At 36.8% G+C, this 18,459-nt stretch overlaps 2 protein-coding genes and 1 long non-coding RNA gene across 3 annotated transcripts in view; all 3 read left to right on the top strand.

Moving 5' to 3' along the window:
- Positions 1–9,138, top strand: part of cfap91 (cilia and flagella associated protein 91) — a 31,640-nt gene extending 22,502 nt beyond the window's left edge. Inside the window, exons 16-18 of the mRNA XM_022680107.2 lie at positions 2,869–2,960; positions 8,621–8,866; positions 9,026–9,138. Of these exons, the coding sequence (XP_022535828.2) occupies positions 2,869–2,960; positions 8,621–8,844 (316 nt within the window). The 3' untranslated portion in view covers positions 8,845–8,866; positions 9,026–9,138. The remainder of the gene's footprint in view (positions 1–2,868; positions 2,961–8,620; positions 8,867–9,025) is intronic.
- Positions 9,139–10,091: 953 nt separating this feature from the next.
- nr1i2 (nuclear receptor subfamily 1, group I, member 2) overlaps positions 10,092–18,459 on the top strand; it is a 31,326-nt gene continuing 22,958 nt past the window's right edge. The window contains exon 1 of the mRNA XM_022680108.2: positions 10,092–10,266. The gene's annotated coding sequence lies outside the window, so the exon portion shown is untranslated. The remainder of the gene's footprint in view (positions 10,267–18,459) is intronic.
- LOC125804970 (uncharacterized) overlaps positions 12,206–18,459 on the top strand; it is a 31,357-nt gene continuing 25,103 nt past the window's right edge. The window contains exon 1 of the long non-coding RNA XR_007441196.1: positions 12,206–12,576. This is a non-coding gene — a long non-coding RNA (uncharacterized LOC125804970). The remainder of the gene's footprint in view (positions 12,577–18,459) is intronic.

The raw sequence follows: 18,459 nt of genomic DNA, 5'->3' as shown, positions 1-18,459 counted from the left end.
GCACTTTAAAGTCACAGATTGTTCCATTCAAAGGGGTGTCCAGAACCAATTACCATATAATGTATCACTTGGGAAAAGGTAAACATGACTTATATTATTTACCCCAACAGCAAGAGATAGCAGCAAGATATATATTGCATAGAACATGCACTCTCTTCTGCAGTTTTCCACTAAATAAGTTTGATTGTCACAAATTTATTAAATGAGTAGTGACATGATTGCTTTTGTATTATCATGATTACATCTAAAGACTTTGTTTGATATCTGCACCATAGATCAACTCACGCTTATTAGGAGGATCTAGTACTTAGTCCTTGGCCGATATGTAGCTACTAAAATGCCATGACTCACCCAAAGAATATCAGTGGCTTTGAATGGTCTACATAAATGACTATGAGTCATGATGTTGGGAAAAAAAACGTACAAATATGGCCATTTCACATTCTTTTTGAAGCTAAAGAGCTTATCATTGAAAAGCATTTTTCAAGAGAAAAAAGGATTTCATTATAGAGTATGAGTTCACCAGCTGCTCCATCCCTGAATTAGAAAGAATCAGAAAAAACATGGTACAGTGTAGAAAATGCCAATAAAAACACTGTTCCTTTAATTAAAAATGATATCTTGTAATTTAGTGTAACTGCACTGAAGAATGTTGTTTATAAACATTTTAGTAATTTTCTCATGCATAAGAATATTTCTTTTTAGGAAACTGAAGTTGAGCCCAAAAACATCACACAAAATTAAGAGCTAGACACTAGTAGTTTACTACTAAACAATCACAAAAAATTAAATGCACTCCCATCTAAACATATTGGAACAGTGAGCCAAATTCATTTATTTCTGCTGTAGACTAAAAACATATATGTTTAACATAAAAATATGAATATGAGTCTAAAGAACAACGTTTCTTTTTTTATTTCCAGGTATTTAAATCTAGACCTGACACACAGATCAGAAGGTTGCACTTTTTGAACCCATCCATTTTTCTTGTGAGCAGAATTATGTTAACGTGACTGTCAGGTGTGTTTTGTTGCCCAGGTGTATCCTGTTACATTGATTGTTGAAACAACAAATTGCACTGAATGTTTACACTCAGTTTCAGATTTGGGTTTTGCCTGTGCGTTTATAGTTAGAGGAGTAACCAGAGAGAAAAATAAGCAGCTGTGCAGCTGAGAGAAGATGGAAAATCAATTAGAACTATTGCATAAACATTTTTATCGTGACAGGCCTATCTGTGAGTGTTGTGTGTCTGATACGTTTGCCCTGAGGAAATGTTTTGTAGGAACTTGCTTTGATCAACAACCTTTTGGAAAATATGCCATATATACTGTAAACAGGTTCCAGGAAAAAGATGAAGGTCTTCTAAATATTGTAATGCTTTGCTGTTCCATCACAATATATAGGTGACCTTCAATATTTGGGTTTCAAATTTCTCTTTCAATTTCATTTTAATTTATAATCATTTTTCTGGAGGCTAGAATTGCAGTTAAGACCACTACAGCCAAGTCTTGAGTCAAAAACCAAGACTTTTAGTAGTTGAGAAAAGCAGTGAGAAATTTGACTTAACCCAAAAGGGCTCTTGGTGGTGAATGTGTCACTATCAAATGCATTACAGCACTCTGTCCTTCTTATTCATATTAACTCCATAAGGGACACGTAACTAACTAACTAAGTGTAACTAACTAACAATGCTGAAAATATTTTTTTATATTTGTGTTGAAATCTAGCATTTTGTTTCTGAAAAAGTGTCTCTCAATAGAACTTTGACTTGCTCTTTCTGTTGGTTTTTGAGAGCAGGTAGCTGCATTTCTGCGGAAGTCAAAACAAATGATCAGTCAGTCTTGGAAGTGTACAGCTGTGTCAGACAGAACCACAGTTCTAAACAAAACTGCTGTATGTTGTACTTTCTCGGTTTTCAATTAAATGCATATGATGGCCAGCATGAGTCAGCGGTTTGAACAGCAGTGGGTTAATGTTACTAAAAAATATATCACAGATTATCGGAAGCGGGTTATTTAAAGTATAACTAAATCACCTCTACAGACTACTTGCTGTACTGCAGACATGCAGTATGTCTAGGAAAATATACACTAACCTCAAGGCATATATGGTCATACCAGACAGCAGATTTACCTTTTTAGGGAATTCTGGGACTGATACCCTGAGAATGGGTTATTGAAGAATATACTCAGTCAGGGGATTTATTTATTTATTTTACTTTAGAAACATCCATTACATGGTTGCTCATTGGCTCATTTTTTGTGAAAAAACATATATCAAAACACATTTTCGATAAACAAACACTGTACCCCCCCAACATTTATATTACATACAGTATGTTTGGCCAAGGGCTAATAAACATTGCTTCATTTGTAAATTTGAAACTAAACAAATTGTCTACTCATATCTTGAGTTTAATTCATTTTCTTTTACATTTTATAAAAAAAAAACTAATAAAAAAAAGAGTAGCACTTTTTGAAAGAAATGTAACATAAGAAAGGTAAAGGGCAAATATTAACCATGTATGCTGTTTATATTTCTTGCAATTTAGGTGAAGCAAGCATTTGTAAAGCATTTTAATGTAAAATTGCTTAATTTTGCTGAATTAAATACAAGTAACAAAGTAAACGAGTAACAAAAATATGAACACCACACAAGGGTTAAGAGTCAGAAATCAATATTTTGTTTTTTTAATCACAGTTTTTATGCTTCTTGGCATGTTCTCCTCCACCAGTCTTACACACTGCTTTTGGATAACTTTATATTAAATACATTAATATATGAGGTTCACCCCATCTCTCTCTCTCTCTCTCTCTCTGCCTGTTTGTTTGTGTGTGTGTGTGTGTGTGTGTGTGCTTTACTGAACAGGAGGAGCACTGCGCAATCCGAAGACATTGTGGCTGAGCTTGTCTACAGTTTCCTCATTCCTGAGGTGCAGAAGATCACTGTGAGAGAGAGAGGTGGGTCAGAGCAGCCAACTTTCTGTTATAACACACAAGTTATGAAATCACGGTGGAGATCGACCTCTAGATTAGGGCCTACAACAATCCGTCAAGGTGTCTCCCTGAACAGATTAAATGAAGAGTTCAGCAGTCACAAACTGCACTTCCACTTGGCTGATGGTATCATTTGTATGTCAGTGCCTGACATCATCTGAAGATCAGCAGGCTGTGCTGTGGAATGTGTGAACTAGAATCACATGCATTTTTAGGCTTAGAGGGAATCAGCACAGGAAGCTTCAGAAGGCAAATAAAATGTGGGAATTTCTAAATGTGCAGCAAAAAGCAAGGTCAGCCAAGATAAGCCCAGTTAAGATACGTGTTCTATTTTTAGAACAGTTTAAAAGCAAAGCAAAAAAACAAACAAACATAAAATGTATTTTTAATATACAACATTTATCATATATATGGTTTCAATACTTTGCAATAAAGGTACATAAACATTGATAAACAGTTAAGTAATGTCTCAATTAATTAGGAATTGACACTAGATAAGACATTATTAAACAGCACAGGAAGCTTCAGAAGGCAAATAAAATGTGGGAATTTCTAAATGTGCAGCAAAAGGCAAGGTCAGCCAAGATAAGCCCAGTTAAGATAAATGTTTTTAAAACAGTTTAAAAGCAAAGCAACATTTAAAAACTTAAATATGATTTTAAAGTTACAGCATTTATGGTATACAGTATATGGTTTCAATACTTTGCAATAAAGGTACATAAACATTGTTGAACAGTTAAGGAATGTCTTAATTAATTATAAATTGGCACTAGTTAAGACATTATTAAACATTTGCTATATTTTAATGCAGAAATTAAAGGAGAGAGATATAGGCCTGAGACATAGGCACGTCATGATAATTCTGATATCCAATTTCCTAAGCAATAAAAAAAAAGCCCATTAACATGAATACATTTTATTTTATTTAAGTTATGTTTATTTAGGACATTTTACAGAAAATATATTCTAATTCCAATGTTTTAATATTCCTCATAATTAAAGCACCATTTATCTTTAAAAGGGTTTAGTTGCATCATCATGTTTTATATTATCATTATATTCGCAACAAAATTGATTATAACAATAATTTCTTTTGCAATGTAACATCCAAACAAATGAAGTTATTGGGTCAGGCTTAGAGGTTTACAAATATGAAAAATCTACAGTACACTTCCAGAACATGTGCATAAGGCTGATGCTGACAGACTATCAGCCTCATTTAACTAATATTACCATTATTGAAATCTACAAGTGTCCCAGCCTACAGTGACAACAGATCCAAACAGGTATTGCCTTTTACTGTTACATACATAATGAGACTCTGGAAAAAGTCACGTCTGAAATGATCTTTGTTGCGTTAAAATACGCCTGTTTCAGTTGCTGTAAATGTGTCTTTGTTGTGTCTGTGTTACCTTTTTAGTCAAAGTACATAATCTCCAGAGGAAGCCACTGCTGCTACATGATCTGTCTGATAACAGCCTTCATTATAAGCCTCTCTGTGATGAGAGCTGAGATCACTGATAACAAATCAGTTGATTTCTCAACAACCAGACAACATTTCCATGGCCCTGAATGGATTATTGTAAACTTTAAATTAATTTGAAAGTAAAAGGAAATATCAGACTCTGGGTTGGACTGGTTGCCTGTCCAGACCTCCCATAACCATAACTATAAAGAAACAGATAAAAAGATGAATGGATTAATTGACGAATGAAATGTAGTAAGGATATATGTAAATTATTACAATGTTAGATTTAAAGGATACAAAAGTACTACTTCAGAGAAGAAGCAAAGAGGAGAAAAAATTGCAATTGGCCACCTTAACCCTTTCTCATAATTGAAATTTTATTCCACTCCTCAAATATTACTGTGTTCGTCTATATGCTATATGATACTTTTTATACCACTGTATTGCAGTATAAGGAAAATTACACTTACAGGAAAAAAACTTTTGTGGTTCAGAAGTTTCTACAGTGATTATAAAACACCAGGAACACAGGAAATTAAATGAATATAAAAACTCACAGTTTTTATGAACCCTAATGGCTTGTTTGTTTAATTGCTGGCCTCCCACAAAACATAGCAATTAAAGAGTTGAACAGTTTCATCATATTTTAATGGTTATTGAGATTTTTTAATCCTTTCTACAGTCATCTAGATTATGAAGCACCACAGTTTATCCATTCCATGCGTCAGTGTGCCTGCTGCCTAATGACCTCTTCCAGCAATAAATGACACTCGATGGAAAATTAACACCGTCAGCCAATCATAGAAATGTACATTAAGCGTTCTTTGAGCAACATGAGAAATGACAGGCATTTATGCGCCATGAACACTGCATGAATACCCATGACCTCACTTAAAGGCATGTTTCTTTCCGTTTGCTAATGGTGGCGCAGATCTGCTCTTCTAGTGTGTGATGGACATTTTTTATTCATCGTAAAATTCTGAACAAATTAATTAGTGGAGTTATGACTTTACTTTGCTGCTGTCTGTAAGGTATACTGTGCAGCATCAGACAGTGGGAGTGTTGTTGCCTGCATATTGTTATCTAAAGACAAGACAATCATAGTGACCAGACCTGTGATGGACACAGGTGCAATTTAGCGTCTGATTTTAACCCATCTGTGCACACAGTTAGACAATGGCCCAATCCTATTTCATGCCTTGTAGCTCTACTCTCTGGGGTAGAGTGTCCTTATTCATGTTAGGCTGGAGGGCGAGGGTTAAGTGTTAGAGCTTCAAACTGACATTTTTTAAAGGGCTGAGAATCACTGGCAAGATGGTGGCACAAGCAACCAAAGAAACCCACAAATTTAAGTACCATATTTTTGCACTATAAGGCGCACTGGAATATAAAGGGCACAGGATTATAAGGCGCATTATGGGATACTAGTAAGGAACAGGGGTGTCACCATGTTTTCCTTCTAATTCAAGTAAAGCTAAGAAAAGTAAACAAAATTATAATTCTTAAAAATAAAAATTTCAAGTCAAACAAGCACTAGTTGTTAATCTACACAGATTCCTTACGTAAAAACTGTTTATTTGGGTGAGAAAAAAGCACTTCCGTTAATTTACAGTGAAATTATCCAGATCCATATGTACACTAAGGCTGGGTGCAGCAGCATTAGCATTAGCTGCTAACAGTAAATGCCAACCATCAGCGCTACACTGAGGAACCCTGAGTGTTCCAGTAAGACAGGGTGATATTAGCTAGCAGTTTGTCCCACGTAGCTTGTTTTAACACGGTGAACACACAGACTACAGTCTGATATACTGGCTAATACTAATACTGTTCCAGGCTTAGTGCTGCAGAACTAAACTAAAACTCCTGTATAACGCTGTAGTTCAGTGGAGTGGCTTTACTGCTCTTTACAACCTTTACAAAATTAAGATAAAGAGCATATTACCATAGTTTAATGTGTACTTTCAATGTTACATAGCCATTTTGTTTAAAGAAAGCATAAAAAATCGCTAGTAGCTTATCTCAGTAGCTAGCTTACAGTAGTAGTTAACTTTTTGTTTTACTTAAAATTGTGCAACAGACGGCAGAGGCTGCAGCATTTAAGGTGGAATGGTAAAATCAAATCAAATAAAAGCCAATAAAAGCTCATTTCAGCCCCCATCACAGATGAATTAAATGTTGGACAATAATAATGTATTACTGCATCACCTGCCCCCTTTCTGAAGACAAACGTTGCCCTAATGCTTACTAGTTAACCAGCAGCTAGGTTGCTCCACTGTTATATATCTGTATCAGGTGCTAAAGGGTTGTTTCAATTCTTAGAGGGAGATTTCATTCACTCCCTTTAAAACTCTGGATACGGGTGCAAAAGAGAAATGGGAATAGGCCAGTGACTCACTATTACCTCAGGGGAAGATGGCTTGCGAACACCCACACCTGTATAAGTTGTGAGGTGTTATCTTGTGAGTTAGGTTGAACAATGGCCATTTGAACAAGGTCTGAGTGGGTGGCAGATTTCATGGGATGTTTCATTGTGTTAAAGTTGTGCAGGCAGTTAACATTTCTCGACCCACAGTGTGACCTGTGTAGAGGGAATATGTCCTGGAAGACATTACCACCCACAGTGGACAGTTCAGTGAGTTGCACTGATCATGACACATTCAGTGCAGGAGATCCCAAGTCAGCGCAGTGTTCTTTAGCTAGTCTAGTTCCTGTTCCATGACACAGTCTTACGTGGAATTTCATAATTTCCTAGCATGTCTATGTGTATGATCATGTAATTTTTTTGCTGTTTATTATTAATAATTGCAGCTCTGGTCAGCTAAGTGATGTTATGTTTGCAGAAATGCCATATGTTGATTGCTGTTTCCATAGAAAAGGTGAAGGGGTCATGTTTCAGAGACAGTCTAATCAATAATGGGTGACTAATGGACTAAATCAGAGCTCTCCATACATTATCAACTGGCTGCAGTCAGCTCTAATTACTGAGATCACAGAAGAGATGCGTCTGAAATACAGAGGAAATGATTGGGTAATGTGCTTTTTAAAAAACACCACAATCACGGCATCTGTTAGGAAGTGTGGGCATACCCAGTCTGGTCTGTGGGGTACAGACAGGTACAGACAGGTGTCTGTGACGCTGTTAGTGGTTTCTGTTCGCTGCTCTCCAAGTTCTCACACTGATCAACACTGATGCTCTATGTTATCTCTCTTTCGCTTCCTCCCTCTGTGGCTTTCACCAATTCCTGTCTTTTTTCTTATCTACTTTGTTCTCTTTTGTCTTCTCTCTCTTGCCAACTCACTATTCTTATTAATCTTAATCCCTCTCTTTGTATATTATCTTTCATTTCTCCTCATCCCCTTATCTCACTCTCTCACTTTCACTTTTTCTTGTTTTCTCTTTCTCTTACTCTCTCACTAACTCATTCTTTCTCCCTTTCTCTTTCTTTATATTTTCCTGCCCTTCTTTGTCACTCTCTCTCTCTTTATCTGCCTGCATTTGTCTCTAATGTTTCGGTCTCTCTCATCTCTGTTCATCTCATCTCTCTGTTTCTTCTTAACCCTAACTCTCTATCTCTTTTTTTCTGCCTGCATTTATTGCACCCTTTTCTGTCTCTTATGCTACCATTCTCTCTACCTCCACTTTTTCTAATTATTTTCATGCTTTGGCTTTCTCATTATAAAAAATTATCTATCTACCTCTCTGTGTCACTCTGTGTTACTGCCTGTCGCTCTGTATCTTTTTTGCTCTCTCTTATTTTACCATTCTTTCTCTATACTTTCTTTTTTTCTCCCTACATTTCACTTCTTTGTCTTCTCTTTGACGTATCCATCTCACTTTCTATCTTTTTGTATTTCTTTTTTTATCTCCCTCTCAATTTAATTATCTTTTCCTATTGTTATCTCTCTCGCTTTCACTTTTTCTCGTTCTTTTATCTGTTTACCACTTATTCTTTCTCCCTCTGAACCTCTTCATTTTCTTTCTCTTTCTCCTCTGTCTCTCTCACTGTTATTATATTTCTGTTCCCTCTCTCTTTGCTGCTACCTATTACTCTACTCTACTCTATTTACTTTTTTTTCTGTCTCCCCCATTTAAATCTTATTCTCACCATCTTTCTCTCTCTCTCTCTCTCTCTCTCTTTTCACTTGTACTTTTCAGTCAGGCAGAGTCAGAGGAGGCACCTGACTGCAGCTCGCTCCCTCATCCACAGTGCTGACAGCTCCTCCACAGGCAGTCCTGCCCGAGCCCCCCGGCCCAGATCACCCTCAGCCAGGGCCTCCACTGCCCTGCTGTTTCAGATAGTGGACCAGGTGGAGGAAGCAATGACCTCTGAGACCCCCGGACCCAGTACTGATCATCAGGAGAACAAACACACTGATTAACGCAGAGCCCTGAGGAGAATCAGTTCAGTTCCTTTATTAACTAATGTTCTGTAATGTATTATATATTTTTGTGTGCGTGTACGTGCGTGTGTGTGTGTGTGTGTGTGTGTGTGTGTGTGTGTGTTTGTGTGTGTAATTTTGCTCTTGCTATTCTCGGCTGAATTGTGTTCCCTCTCTGCAGAAGCGATCTTGTGGGGAAACGTGACACACAGCCACGCAGCACAGAGGGAATAAAAGCACCGTTGTCCAGAGATTCTATCATACGTTCAGCCAATAAAGCAATTTATCTGCTAATGTCTATGGAGAGTTTATTTCACATGGAGATCTGATCCAGTACAGCAGCAGAAGATGGTCTCAATCCTCACTCTAAAGTGATCTGATGTACATTTTTAGAGTGTTTTCATAACTGATTTCATATCATATGTTATTAACTTTATTGTCTTTTATATATTTTAGTTTTTTCAAATCAATCTGTATTTTATGTATGTTTAATTTTCATGTTTGTATTTAGTTATTTTATTGTATTTTTATTAGCCTGTTTGCTTCAGAATTTTTAATGTATGAAGTTATTATTATTATTGCAATCTAGAAAGAGACATTTGAATCAAATGTATTATTATTATTACTATCATTACATTGCATTACAGTAGGATAGTGGGATAGAAGAGGAAAGGAGAGGGAGAAGGAAATGAGGATAGAAGTAGTTAGTTAGTTAGTTAGTTAGTTAGTTAGTTAGTTAGTTAGTTAGATTAAGTGCTCTTTAAAGAGCTCTGACTTTAGGAGGATCTTAAAGATAGCGAGGGATGCTCCTGCTTCGGTAGTAGTAGGTAGCTTGTTCCACCATCGGGCATCAGGAAATGTAAAAGAACAGTCTAGATTATTATTATTATTGTTATTATTATTATTGTTATTATTATTATTATTAGTATTATTATTATTATTATTATTATTATTATTATTATTATTATTATTATTATTATTTGTGGAGGCACCTTTTTCCTAAAAGCATTTAGAGCGTAGAATCAGAGCCCCCAACCATTTAAAACATTTAAATGAATGTTAATTCAAAAAAAAAAAAGAGAAAAAAAGAAAAAAGATTAATATTGTTAATATTATATTATTATTTTATTTATAATGCCGCTCTGCTCTGTCAACTAGTAGCCAATCAGGTGGAGGGGGCGGGACTTGTGTCTGAATACAGGTGGGAATAGTCAGGCGCAGCTGCTGGGCTCGCTCCGCTCAGCGCACCGCGGCTCGGGTCAGCAGAAGGTCGTCAGTAGCTCTGCGGGTCGAAGCTCAGTAAACCCACCAAAATGCGAGAAGCGGAGCTGCCGGTCCTCCTGCGGCTTTCAGGACACGAGTCGTGATGGCAGTGTTACTCCTGGACCTGAGAAACGAGACTAACAGAGCGTGTGTGACATGGTAAGAGTGTGTGTGTGTACGTGTGTACGTGTGTGTTTACTGGGGGAACGCACTGTGCCCAGCGCAGCCGCTGCTGTTGCTGCTGTAGTTGTTGTTTAGTGTTTGTGGTTTAGAGTGATTATTAGAGACTCTGTGAGAGAGTGGAGTTTAAACTTTCATTAATCTGGATTTTTAACAGTTGAACTCAGTTTTAAAGTGTTTGATTAGTTGAGCTGCAGCAGCTGAGAGGAACTCTGCGCAGTAAATAAGTCTCTCCTGATCCTGATATGGTGTTTTGAGTTGTTGGACAGTAAGTTTAGAAACTCTGTTGAGTTGTAAAAGCTTTATTTTGAACATCCTCACGACTTTATGGGTAAACAGACAGTTAGAGAACTGGGCATTTAAATCAACTGTGATTAATTTCCTCTGTTGGACATGTGCCACACTATGTAGGTTATGTCACCACCACGTTAACTTACTGTCCAAATGTTTGTGGACATCCAATAATCATATATATATATATATATATATATATATATATATTAAAGCCATACAGCAACACATGCAGAAAAATTCTGTATAAAAGTGTTAAATTAACCAGAATATGTTTTATACTTTATATATCACATTTATCTTTTAGGGCAGATCTGCTCAGTCTTGGTATTTCAATCTCAGTGTCTTCATGAGGGAGAGTCCCCTGGATAGTTTTCTATTCCAGCGTCTTGAAGGAAGGAGTTCCTGGAGGTGCTGAACAATAGTTGCAGCTTTTCCTTCACGCTGTGAAGCTCCAGCTCATCCCAATTAAATCACCTTAAATCACCATCTCAGTTCATTAGGTTTAGATCAGGGGATAAATGTGCTGGCCAAATCAATATTTTTTTTTACTGTTTAGTATGTAATTCCATATGTGTCCCTTATTTTTTTCATATCTTAAATATTAATCTACAATGTAGAAAATAAATTGAATGAGAAAGTGTGTCCAAACTTTTGAGTCTTACTGTAGATTGTCTCAGAAATAATTGTGATAAATTATACTATTGTCAAGTTATAATATATGATAATATAAAAGCATAATGTTACTTCTAGAAGTGGGTAATATAGGCTAATTATTGTGGCACAGTAACTTATATGTCCGAATGTGTGTGTAAATCCCTTGTAATGAATGCAATCAGCTACTGTTCAGACCAAATAATTATAAAGGGATAAAAAAAAATCTAATTAACCTAAATAAAAACAAATAACATAAATAAAACAAATCCACTGTAAATAAAGTCCACATCTGGTCCATTTACATTAATGGGCCTCCAGACTATTTAAACACAATGGTTGTTACTTGTGTTTATTATATATATTATATATTTATAATTATTGCGGTCCTGTCCAAATATTGTATAATATGTCAATAATTAAACTATTGTGATAGGCCTGCCCATTTCTGATGCATATGTGGAAATGCACACACAGCTTGCTGAAGAGATGTATTACCAGTAGAACTTGAGTATATCTTTGAAGCATGTAAACATTAATCGTTTGGCATCATGCCAATAGAAACAGTTACTCCAACAAAAGCAGGATAAACTATTTTTTATCCATTTTTAACACCATTTATTTATTTATTTATTTAATTAGAAATGAAAGAAAGAAATTAAGCTCCAGGTGTCTCAATACATTTATCCATATAGTCTTCTGTAAACTGTGGAGTTAGTGTTGTAACTGGACTGCTGGTGTTAACTGTTAAGCATCACACTCATACACAGCTAGTTAGGTTAATGATATAACATAATGTTCTAGAAGTGCTGGGTGGGCAAAGACTGGCCAGGCTGCATATTTTAACCTGGGTAACCCACATTATAGGCCCCAGTCTGATCTAATCTGCTGCTGCAGCAGGTAGATTCATATCAGACCTGTCAACATATCTGAGTCTGAATGAAGCTTAAGCTGGTTTCTTATCAACCTGCAGTTGGTCTGCAGGTTTAGGTTCAACAACAGTATGTGCTGAAAGAATGAGGTCAGCTGACTACCTGAAGATACCGAATATAGAGCAGGTTATTCCATCAATGGATTTTTTCTTTCCTGGTGACACAGGCATATTCCAAGATTGTTCAAGATTGTTCACCACAGAGTCCAGATCTTAACCTCATTGAGAATCTTTGGGATGTGCTGGATGGAGAAGAGCTGCTTTGTGCAGTGGTCAGACTCTACCATCATCAATGCTGCTGCAAGATCTTGGTAAAAAAATAATGCAACACTGGATTGAAGTAAATCTTGTGACATTGCTGAAGCTTATCAAAACAATACCACAGTGAATGTGTGCTGCAATCAAAGCTAAAGGTGGTCCAACTATATATTTTATTACAACGACTTTTTTCATTTTTGGCCAGGCAGTGTATCACAATACAATATGATATCAATATTTTCTTATAGTTTTGACTTTTTCCAGGTACTGGTAAACCTGACATATTGTTTGTGTAGTATTATGGGTTTACCTACATATGAATAACGTAATTGTACAAACCTAAAATGTATAAAATGATTTTTTTTTCATATCATTACACCCTCCTAGCATTCAGCAATTTAGATGTTGTGCTTACCTGTGAATGCCAGGAATCCTGCTCTATTACAGATGGAGCGTAGGTTCCTCCTGTCTTCACCGTGTCTTTTTATACTAAAATTAGATGCTCTGTCTGTGATGTTCGTCTTATTTTCTGAACATGAATTATTAAGTGGTGTGTGAATGCAGGTGAATGACTCACAAGTACATTTAAAGCTCTCAGTCATGCAGCTATGCAAAGGCTTGCTTTTAAAATTGATTTAAATGCTGTTTGCATCAGTTTTTATATACTTATTTATTTAGTTTGTTTATTGGTGAGATACAGTGAGCTTGCACATGATGGGAAGAAATGGTAATGTTTATGATGATCAAATTATTTGTATCCACCTTTGTGGATTTATCCACAGAGAGAAAAAATGGTTTATATATGACTGAATGAACTAGGCAACTGTTGTTCTTTTTAAGTCGTCTTCTATTTAAAATTTTACCTTGTTCCTTTGATCTCGAATATTGTGCATACAGCTTTTGGAGCTTTTGCATAAGTATGATAGCCTGCATACAATAAATATCGAAATTAAACTGTTGTAGCAAAAACTCTTATAGGAATGCATTGAAATTAACCAGAATTTTTTATACAGATCACATTTTTCCAGCTACAGACATCAAAATTGACACAATCGTAGAATTAATTGTGTAGTTTAATACTTAATTTGTCTTTTATGTATAAATATTGTATATTCACACATCAGCTGAGGGAATATGAATGACGCTCTGCTTAACTGTAGTTTAAGTTATTTTTAACGCTGTATTGCACATTTGAATAGGACACTTCATATATTTATATTTGTGTGTGTGCGTACGTGCATAAGCATGTGGTTAGCTATGCGGCTGGGCATCATGTAAACAGTCTGTGTGTTTTCAATACACACATCAATCTCATTACTAGGTCAAGATTGTCCTGACACTCAAAACATACCAATTCTATATGTTCCTTCTCATAACTGAAGTTCCTCAGGTCCACTAGCAGCTAGTACTGGCTGACATCAAATCAGTGTCGCAATAAATTGTACATTTTATTTTGTTGACAATGAATAAAACATAATGAACTTATTCCAGGGTGTTTAAAAGTAGTTAACTAAAGTCTAGGGTGTGAAACAGATGTGCCGTTTGTGCAGACATTAATCAGTTTCTTCTTCAATTTAGTGGTCAGCTTGTATAATTAATAGAATATATGCATATATTAAAAAAAATTGCATATCACATTTGCATGGTCTTTCAGCCTGTTTCACTATAAAGACTACATCTCCCACAATGCACTTCCCTCTGTAACATTTGTAATTCTTCCCATCACAGCCAATCTGAAACTGTTCCTATGTTCCTAAGTCACCTGACCTAGATTCTCTTTAGATTCACCTCCTGTCACTCATTATCCTGTATATTTTGGCCTTTCTGTTTGTCTAGTCCTTTGCAAAGTATTGTTTATTCATTAGCATACTTAGAATTTATTCTGTGTGTCTGTCTGTCTGTCTGTCTGAAGTCTAGATTGTTAAAAAGTGAATACAGCCCTCACATTTTTGTAAATATTTTATTATATCTGGTCATGGGACAACACTGAAGATATGACACTTTAATACAATGCAAAATATTCAGTGTACACCTTAGGTGTTAGCTGGAGCCTCAACGGGACATGGTTCCGGTAATTCATGCTTCTGAACGGCTTGTCTTCAACAGTGCCATGCAGACAGAGTTGATGCAGTGTGTGGCGTATGGTCTGAGCACTGCAGGCTGATCTCCCACTTCTTCAAGCTCTGCAGCAATGCTGGCAGTACTAATGCATCTATTTTTTTTTTTTATGCCAACCGCTGGATATTTCACTAAACACGTGGACTGGTGAGGCCTGGTCCGAGTGAACCCCGTCCAGGAGAACTGCTGTATGACCTTGGCCACCATGCTGTAGCCCAGTTTTTTAGGCTGTTGGTGATCTTCTTATAGTCTAGTCCATCTTTGTGGACAATAATCATAATGTGGCACAATTCTGTTTCTTAAATCCTCAACCATGGAGTGCCATGTTGAATATCCAGTGGCCCTAACCCTAACCTAAAACATTAAATCCAGCAGGCTCCCCATTCAAACACTAACGAGTCACATGACACCGGGGAGGAAAAATGGCTAATTAGGCACAATTTGTGTTGTCACTTTTGCTTTCAGAGGTTTAGACATTAATGGCTGTGTGTTGCGTTATTTTAAGGGCACAGCAAATTTACACTGTTATACAAGCTGTACACTGACTATTTTACACTGGATCAAAGTGTCATATCTATCGTGTTTTCTCATTTTTGTGAGATACTCTATATATACAGATGTGAAAATAAAATAACTGAAGACACTTTCCAATATGCACTGACTGCATACAGAAGTTGTCAAGGATCAAGAATAAAGGTAGACCGTGAGAATTAATAAATTAAATCAAGCATTAAAGCATTAGCATGCTAGCTTTTAACGTCAGCATGCTTTTCTCTTCGGGAGCTGGCACCATTTGTCATGTGTATCTGATTAATTAGTAATTAATAAGGCTTTTCCAAAATGCATTTATTTTTTTTAACTGCCTAGTTTAAATGTTTAATGTTTCAATTAAACCTAAAAAGCATTTTCCTCACATAACTAATTAAGAGTGTAAATAATAATGGACTAGCAAGCACACTCAGTCGCTTTCTCTCTTTCTTTTTATTCTTATTCAACCTTTCCTGCCAAACACACACATATACACACACACACATTTTAGAGCTTCCTGTGCAAGCGCTGTAATAATTTGACACCTAATGTTATAATTGAACATCACTTCCTGCTGAATGTTGTAGTAAAAGCAGCATTTCTGGCTTTTAGTCCTGCAAAAAAAAGAGCCCCTGTCAGGACCAATTTTCTAGTACTTATATGCAGTTATGTGCTTTTAAGACTGAATGATGATCATTAAAGGTCAAGAGAAAAGGACCCAGGAACATTCTGTCATGCTTCCATTAAAAAAGCAGAAAGAAAGAAATTAAATTTCTGATTTCCTGAGCTAAAAAAATCACTTGAAATATAGTGCCCATCTTTTGATTGACATATTTTTTATGCTCAGTCAATCTTTTATTTGCTTTACAAATCGAATGATTGCCAGTTTAGTCAGACCTTTAATTTATTTAAACATTTATGCTTCAGTTGGTTATACATCGACATCTGTATACAGTATTCAGCAAAAGTGAGAACACCCCTCACATTTCTGCAAATATTTTATGATATCTTTTCATGAGAGAACACCATAAAAATTAAACTTGCATATAACTTACAGCTTCTATATCAGGATATATTTACATCCATTGTGTTTCAGGGTGCTGGCAATCTTCTTATATCCTAGGTCATCTTTGAGGAGGCCAACAATTCTATTTCACACATCCTCAGAGAGTTCTTTGCCGTGAAGTGCCATGTTAAATATAATAACAGCTCTGCTCCCCATTTATATCTGGAATCTTGTAACTTTAACGAGTCTAATGACACCAGGGAGGGCTTGATGGGGGCACAATTTGTACATGTTCTTTGTGAGGTGTACTCACTTGTGTTGCCTGCTATTTAGACATTAATGGGTGTGTGTGGAGTTACTCTTAGAAGAGAGTAAATTTGTCTCGCAAGAAGTATACAGAGGTATCAGAGGTAACCAAAAAAACATTTGGTAAGTTTGGTAAGTTTGACTGTATGAGAAATTGTCTTTGTGCTCAGTAATTATTTTCTTGTTAAATTCTCTCCTTCACGCACCATGTGGCCTCGGTTGCTCGGTCCTGCCGCTTCGCGCTTTATAACATCAGAAAAATTTGACCGTTTCTGACGCAACAGGCCACCCAACTCCTGGTACAAGCTGTGGTAATCTCACGCCTCGACTACTGCAATGCCCTGCTAACTGGCCTCCCAGCCTGTGCAGTAAAACCACTCCAAATGATCCAGAATGCAGCAGCACATCTGGTCTTCAACCAGCCAAAACGGGCACATGTCACCCCGCTGCTCATTGAGCTCCACTGGCTACCAGTTGATGCTTGCATCAAATTACAATCTTACAATCGCCTCCAAGGTGATGACAGAAAAGGCTCCTTCCTACCTGCACTCACTCCTGAAGGCTTACGCCACCTCCCGGCCGCTGCGCTCCTCCAATGAATGTCCAATGAACACAAAGCAATCCAGACTGTTCTCATACAGAGTTCCCCAATGGTGGAACAAACTACCTTCCACTACCAGATCAGGAGAATCTCTCGCTATCTTTAAGAAACTCCTGAAGACAGAGCTCTTCAAAGAGCACTTACTCTCCTAACACCTCTAACACACTAACTACTTCTAACCCCATTTCCTTCTTCCCCTCCTTCACTTTTCTATCCCCTTACTTCCCTTCGATCTCCTTTAAGCCCTATCTAAAAAATGTTTTACCTTTAACTTCTATTATTTTTGTACTTGACTATTGTAAGTCGCTTTGGACAAAAGCGTCTGCCAAATGTAATGGAATGTAATGTAATGTAAAAACAGTTTAACAGATATGAAATACTCTGATAACTCTACGGCAGTTTTTTAACCAGTAGATCAGCCAAGATTAGATGTGTTGCGAAACTGAAAGGAAATTCCTTTCATTGGGACAAATCAAGGCCATGCAGAGATTACGTAAATAGATGTAATGCATTGTCAACCTGGAACTAAATTCCAAATGAATAATTAATAGATAAATACGTTTTCCATAATAATTGCATTGACTGACTGAATCCTAACAAGTACACAGCAGGTTACACAAGTGTGCTCACACCTATGCACACTCAGGTCATTCACACAGTCCAGTCCTGCTGTGAGCACAGAGCTGTAGAACCAATCCAGATAATCAGCCGCTGCCTTGTGCTGCACTTTGGCCCCTCACCCTCAGCCTGCTCAATCCTACTCTCTCTCCAATACGCTTTCTTTCATATTCAACTAGTTGAGTTCTCAATTAGACAGTTATCATTCTTAATATAATTCTGAGCTATATTTTTATTGCTAAGCTGTTTTATTCTTTTATCGCATGTTTCTGTAAGTGTTCACGAATGTCCTAAAGTATTCAATCCCCCCATTTAGTTAGTTTGGCTTTTTAAGCTGTGTCGTAGCTGCTCTGACACGGGTGTCCAATTGCACCAATATCGGTTTTGATACCCAATGCAAACAAACTACCGCTACTTAGTGCTGGGCGATATGGGGAAAAATCTTATATCGCGATATGGAATTTTTTATATTAACGCTTTATATTTTCTTCATTAACGCTTAGTCATATGACTAAATGCAGTCAGATCCTCACAGCAGTGTTCCAACATCCATTTTTATTCTGAGAAGGGTTGCTCTTCTTTGAAGGAAAGAAATTTAACACATTATTCTTACTGAGAGTTCTGATGATTGTGCAGAACAGTGCTGATTACAGGGAGTACAGTATAAGAACCCAGGCAGGGGAGCTGTAGCCAGCAGGGTGAGGGAGGTGTAGAGGTGAAGTGTGATGGTGGAGAGCAGTGTGTGGGTGGTACTGAGGGTGCTTTGAAACACTCTTTTTAAATCTTACTCTAGGGTCCCAGTAGAAGCGTAATGGTCTTCTTGTTTAAGCAGTGCAGTCTTGAACAGTCTTGATGATGAGT

Source organism: Astyanax mexicanus, chromosome 11 (genome assembly GCF_023375975.1).
Source record: "Astyanax mexicanus isolate ESR-SI-001 chromosome 11, AstMex3_surface, whole genome shotgun sequence".
Classification (NCBI taxonomy): domain Eukaryota; kingdom Metazoa; phylum Chordata; class Actinopteri; order Characiformes; family Acestrorhamphidae; genus Astyanax; species Astyanax mexicanus.
This window is presented reverse-complemented; position numbering and strand designations above follow the sequence as displayed.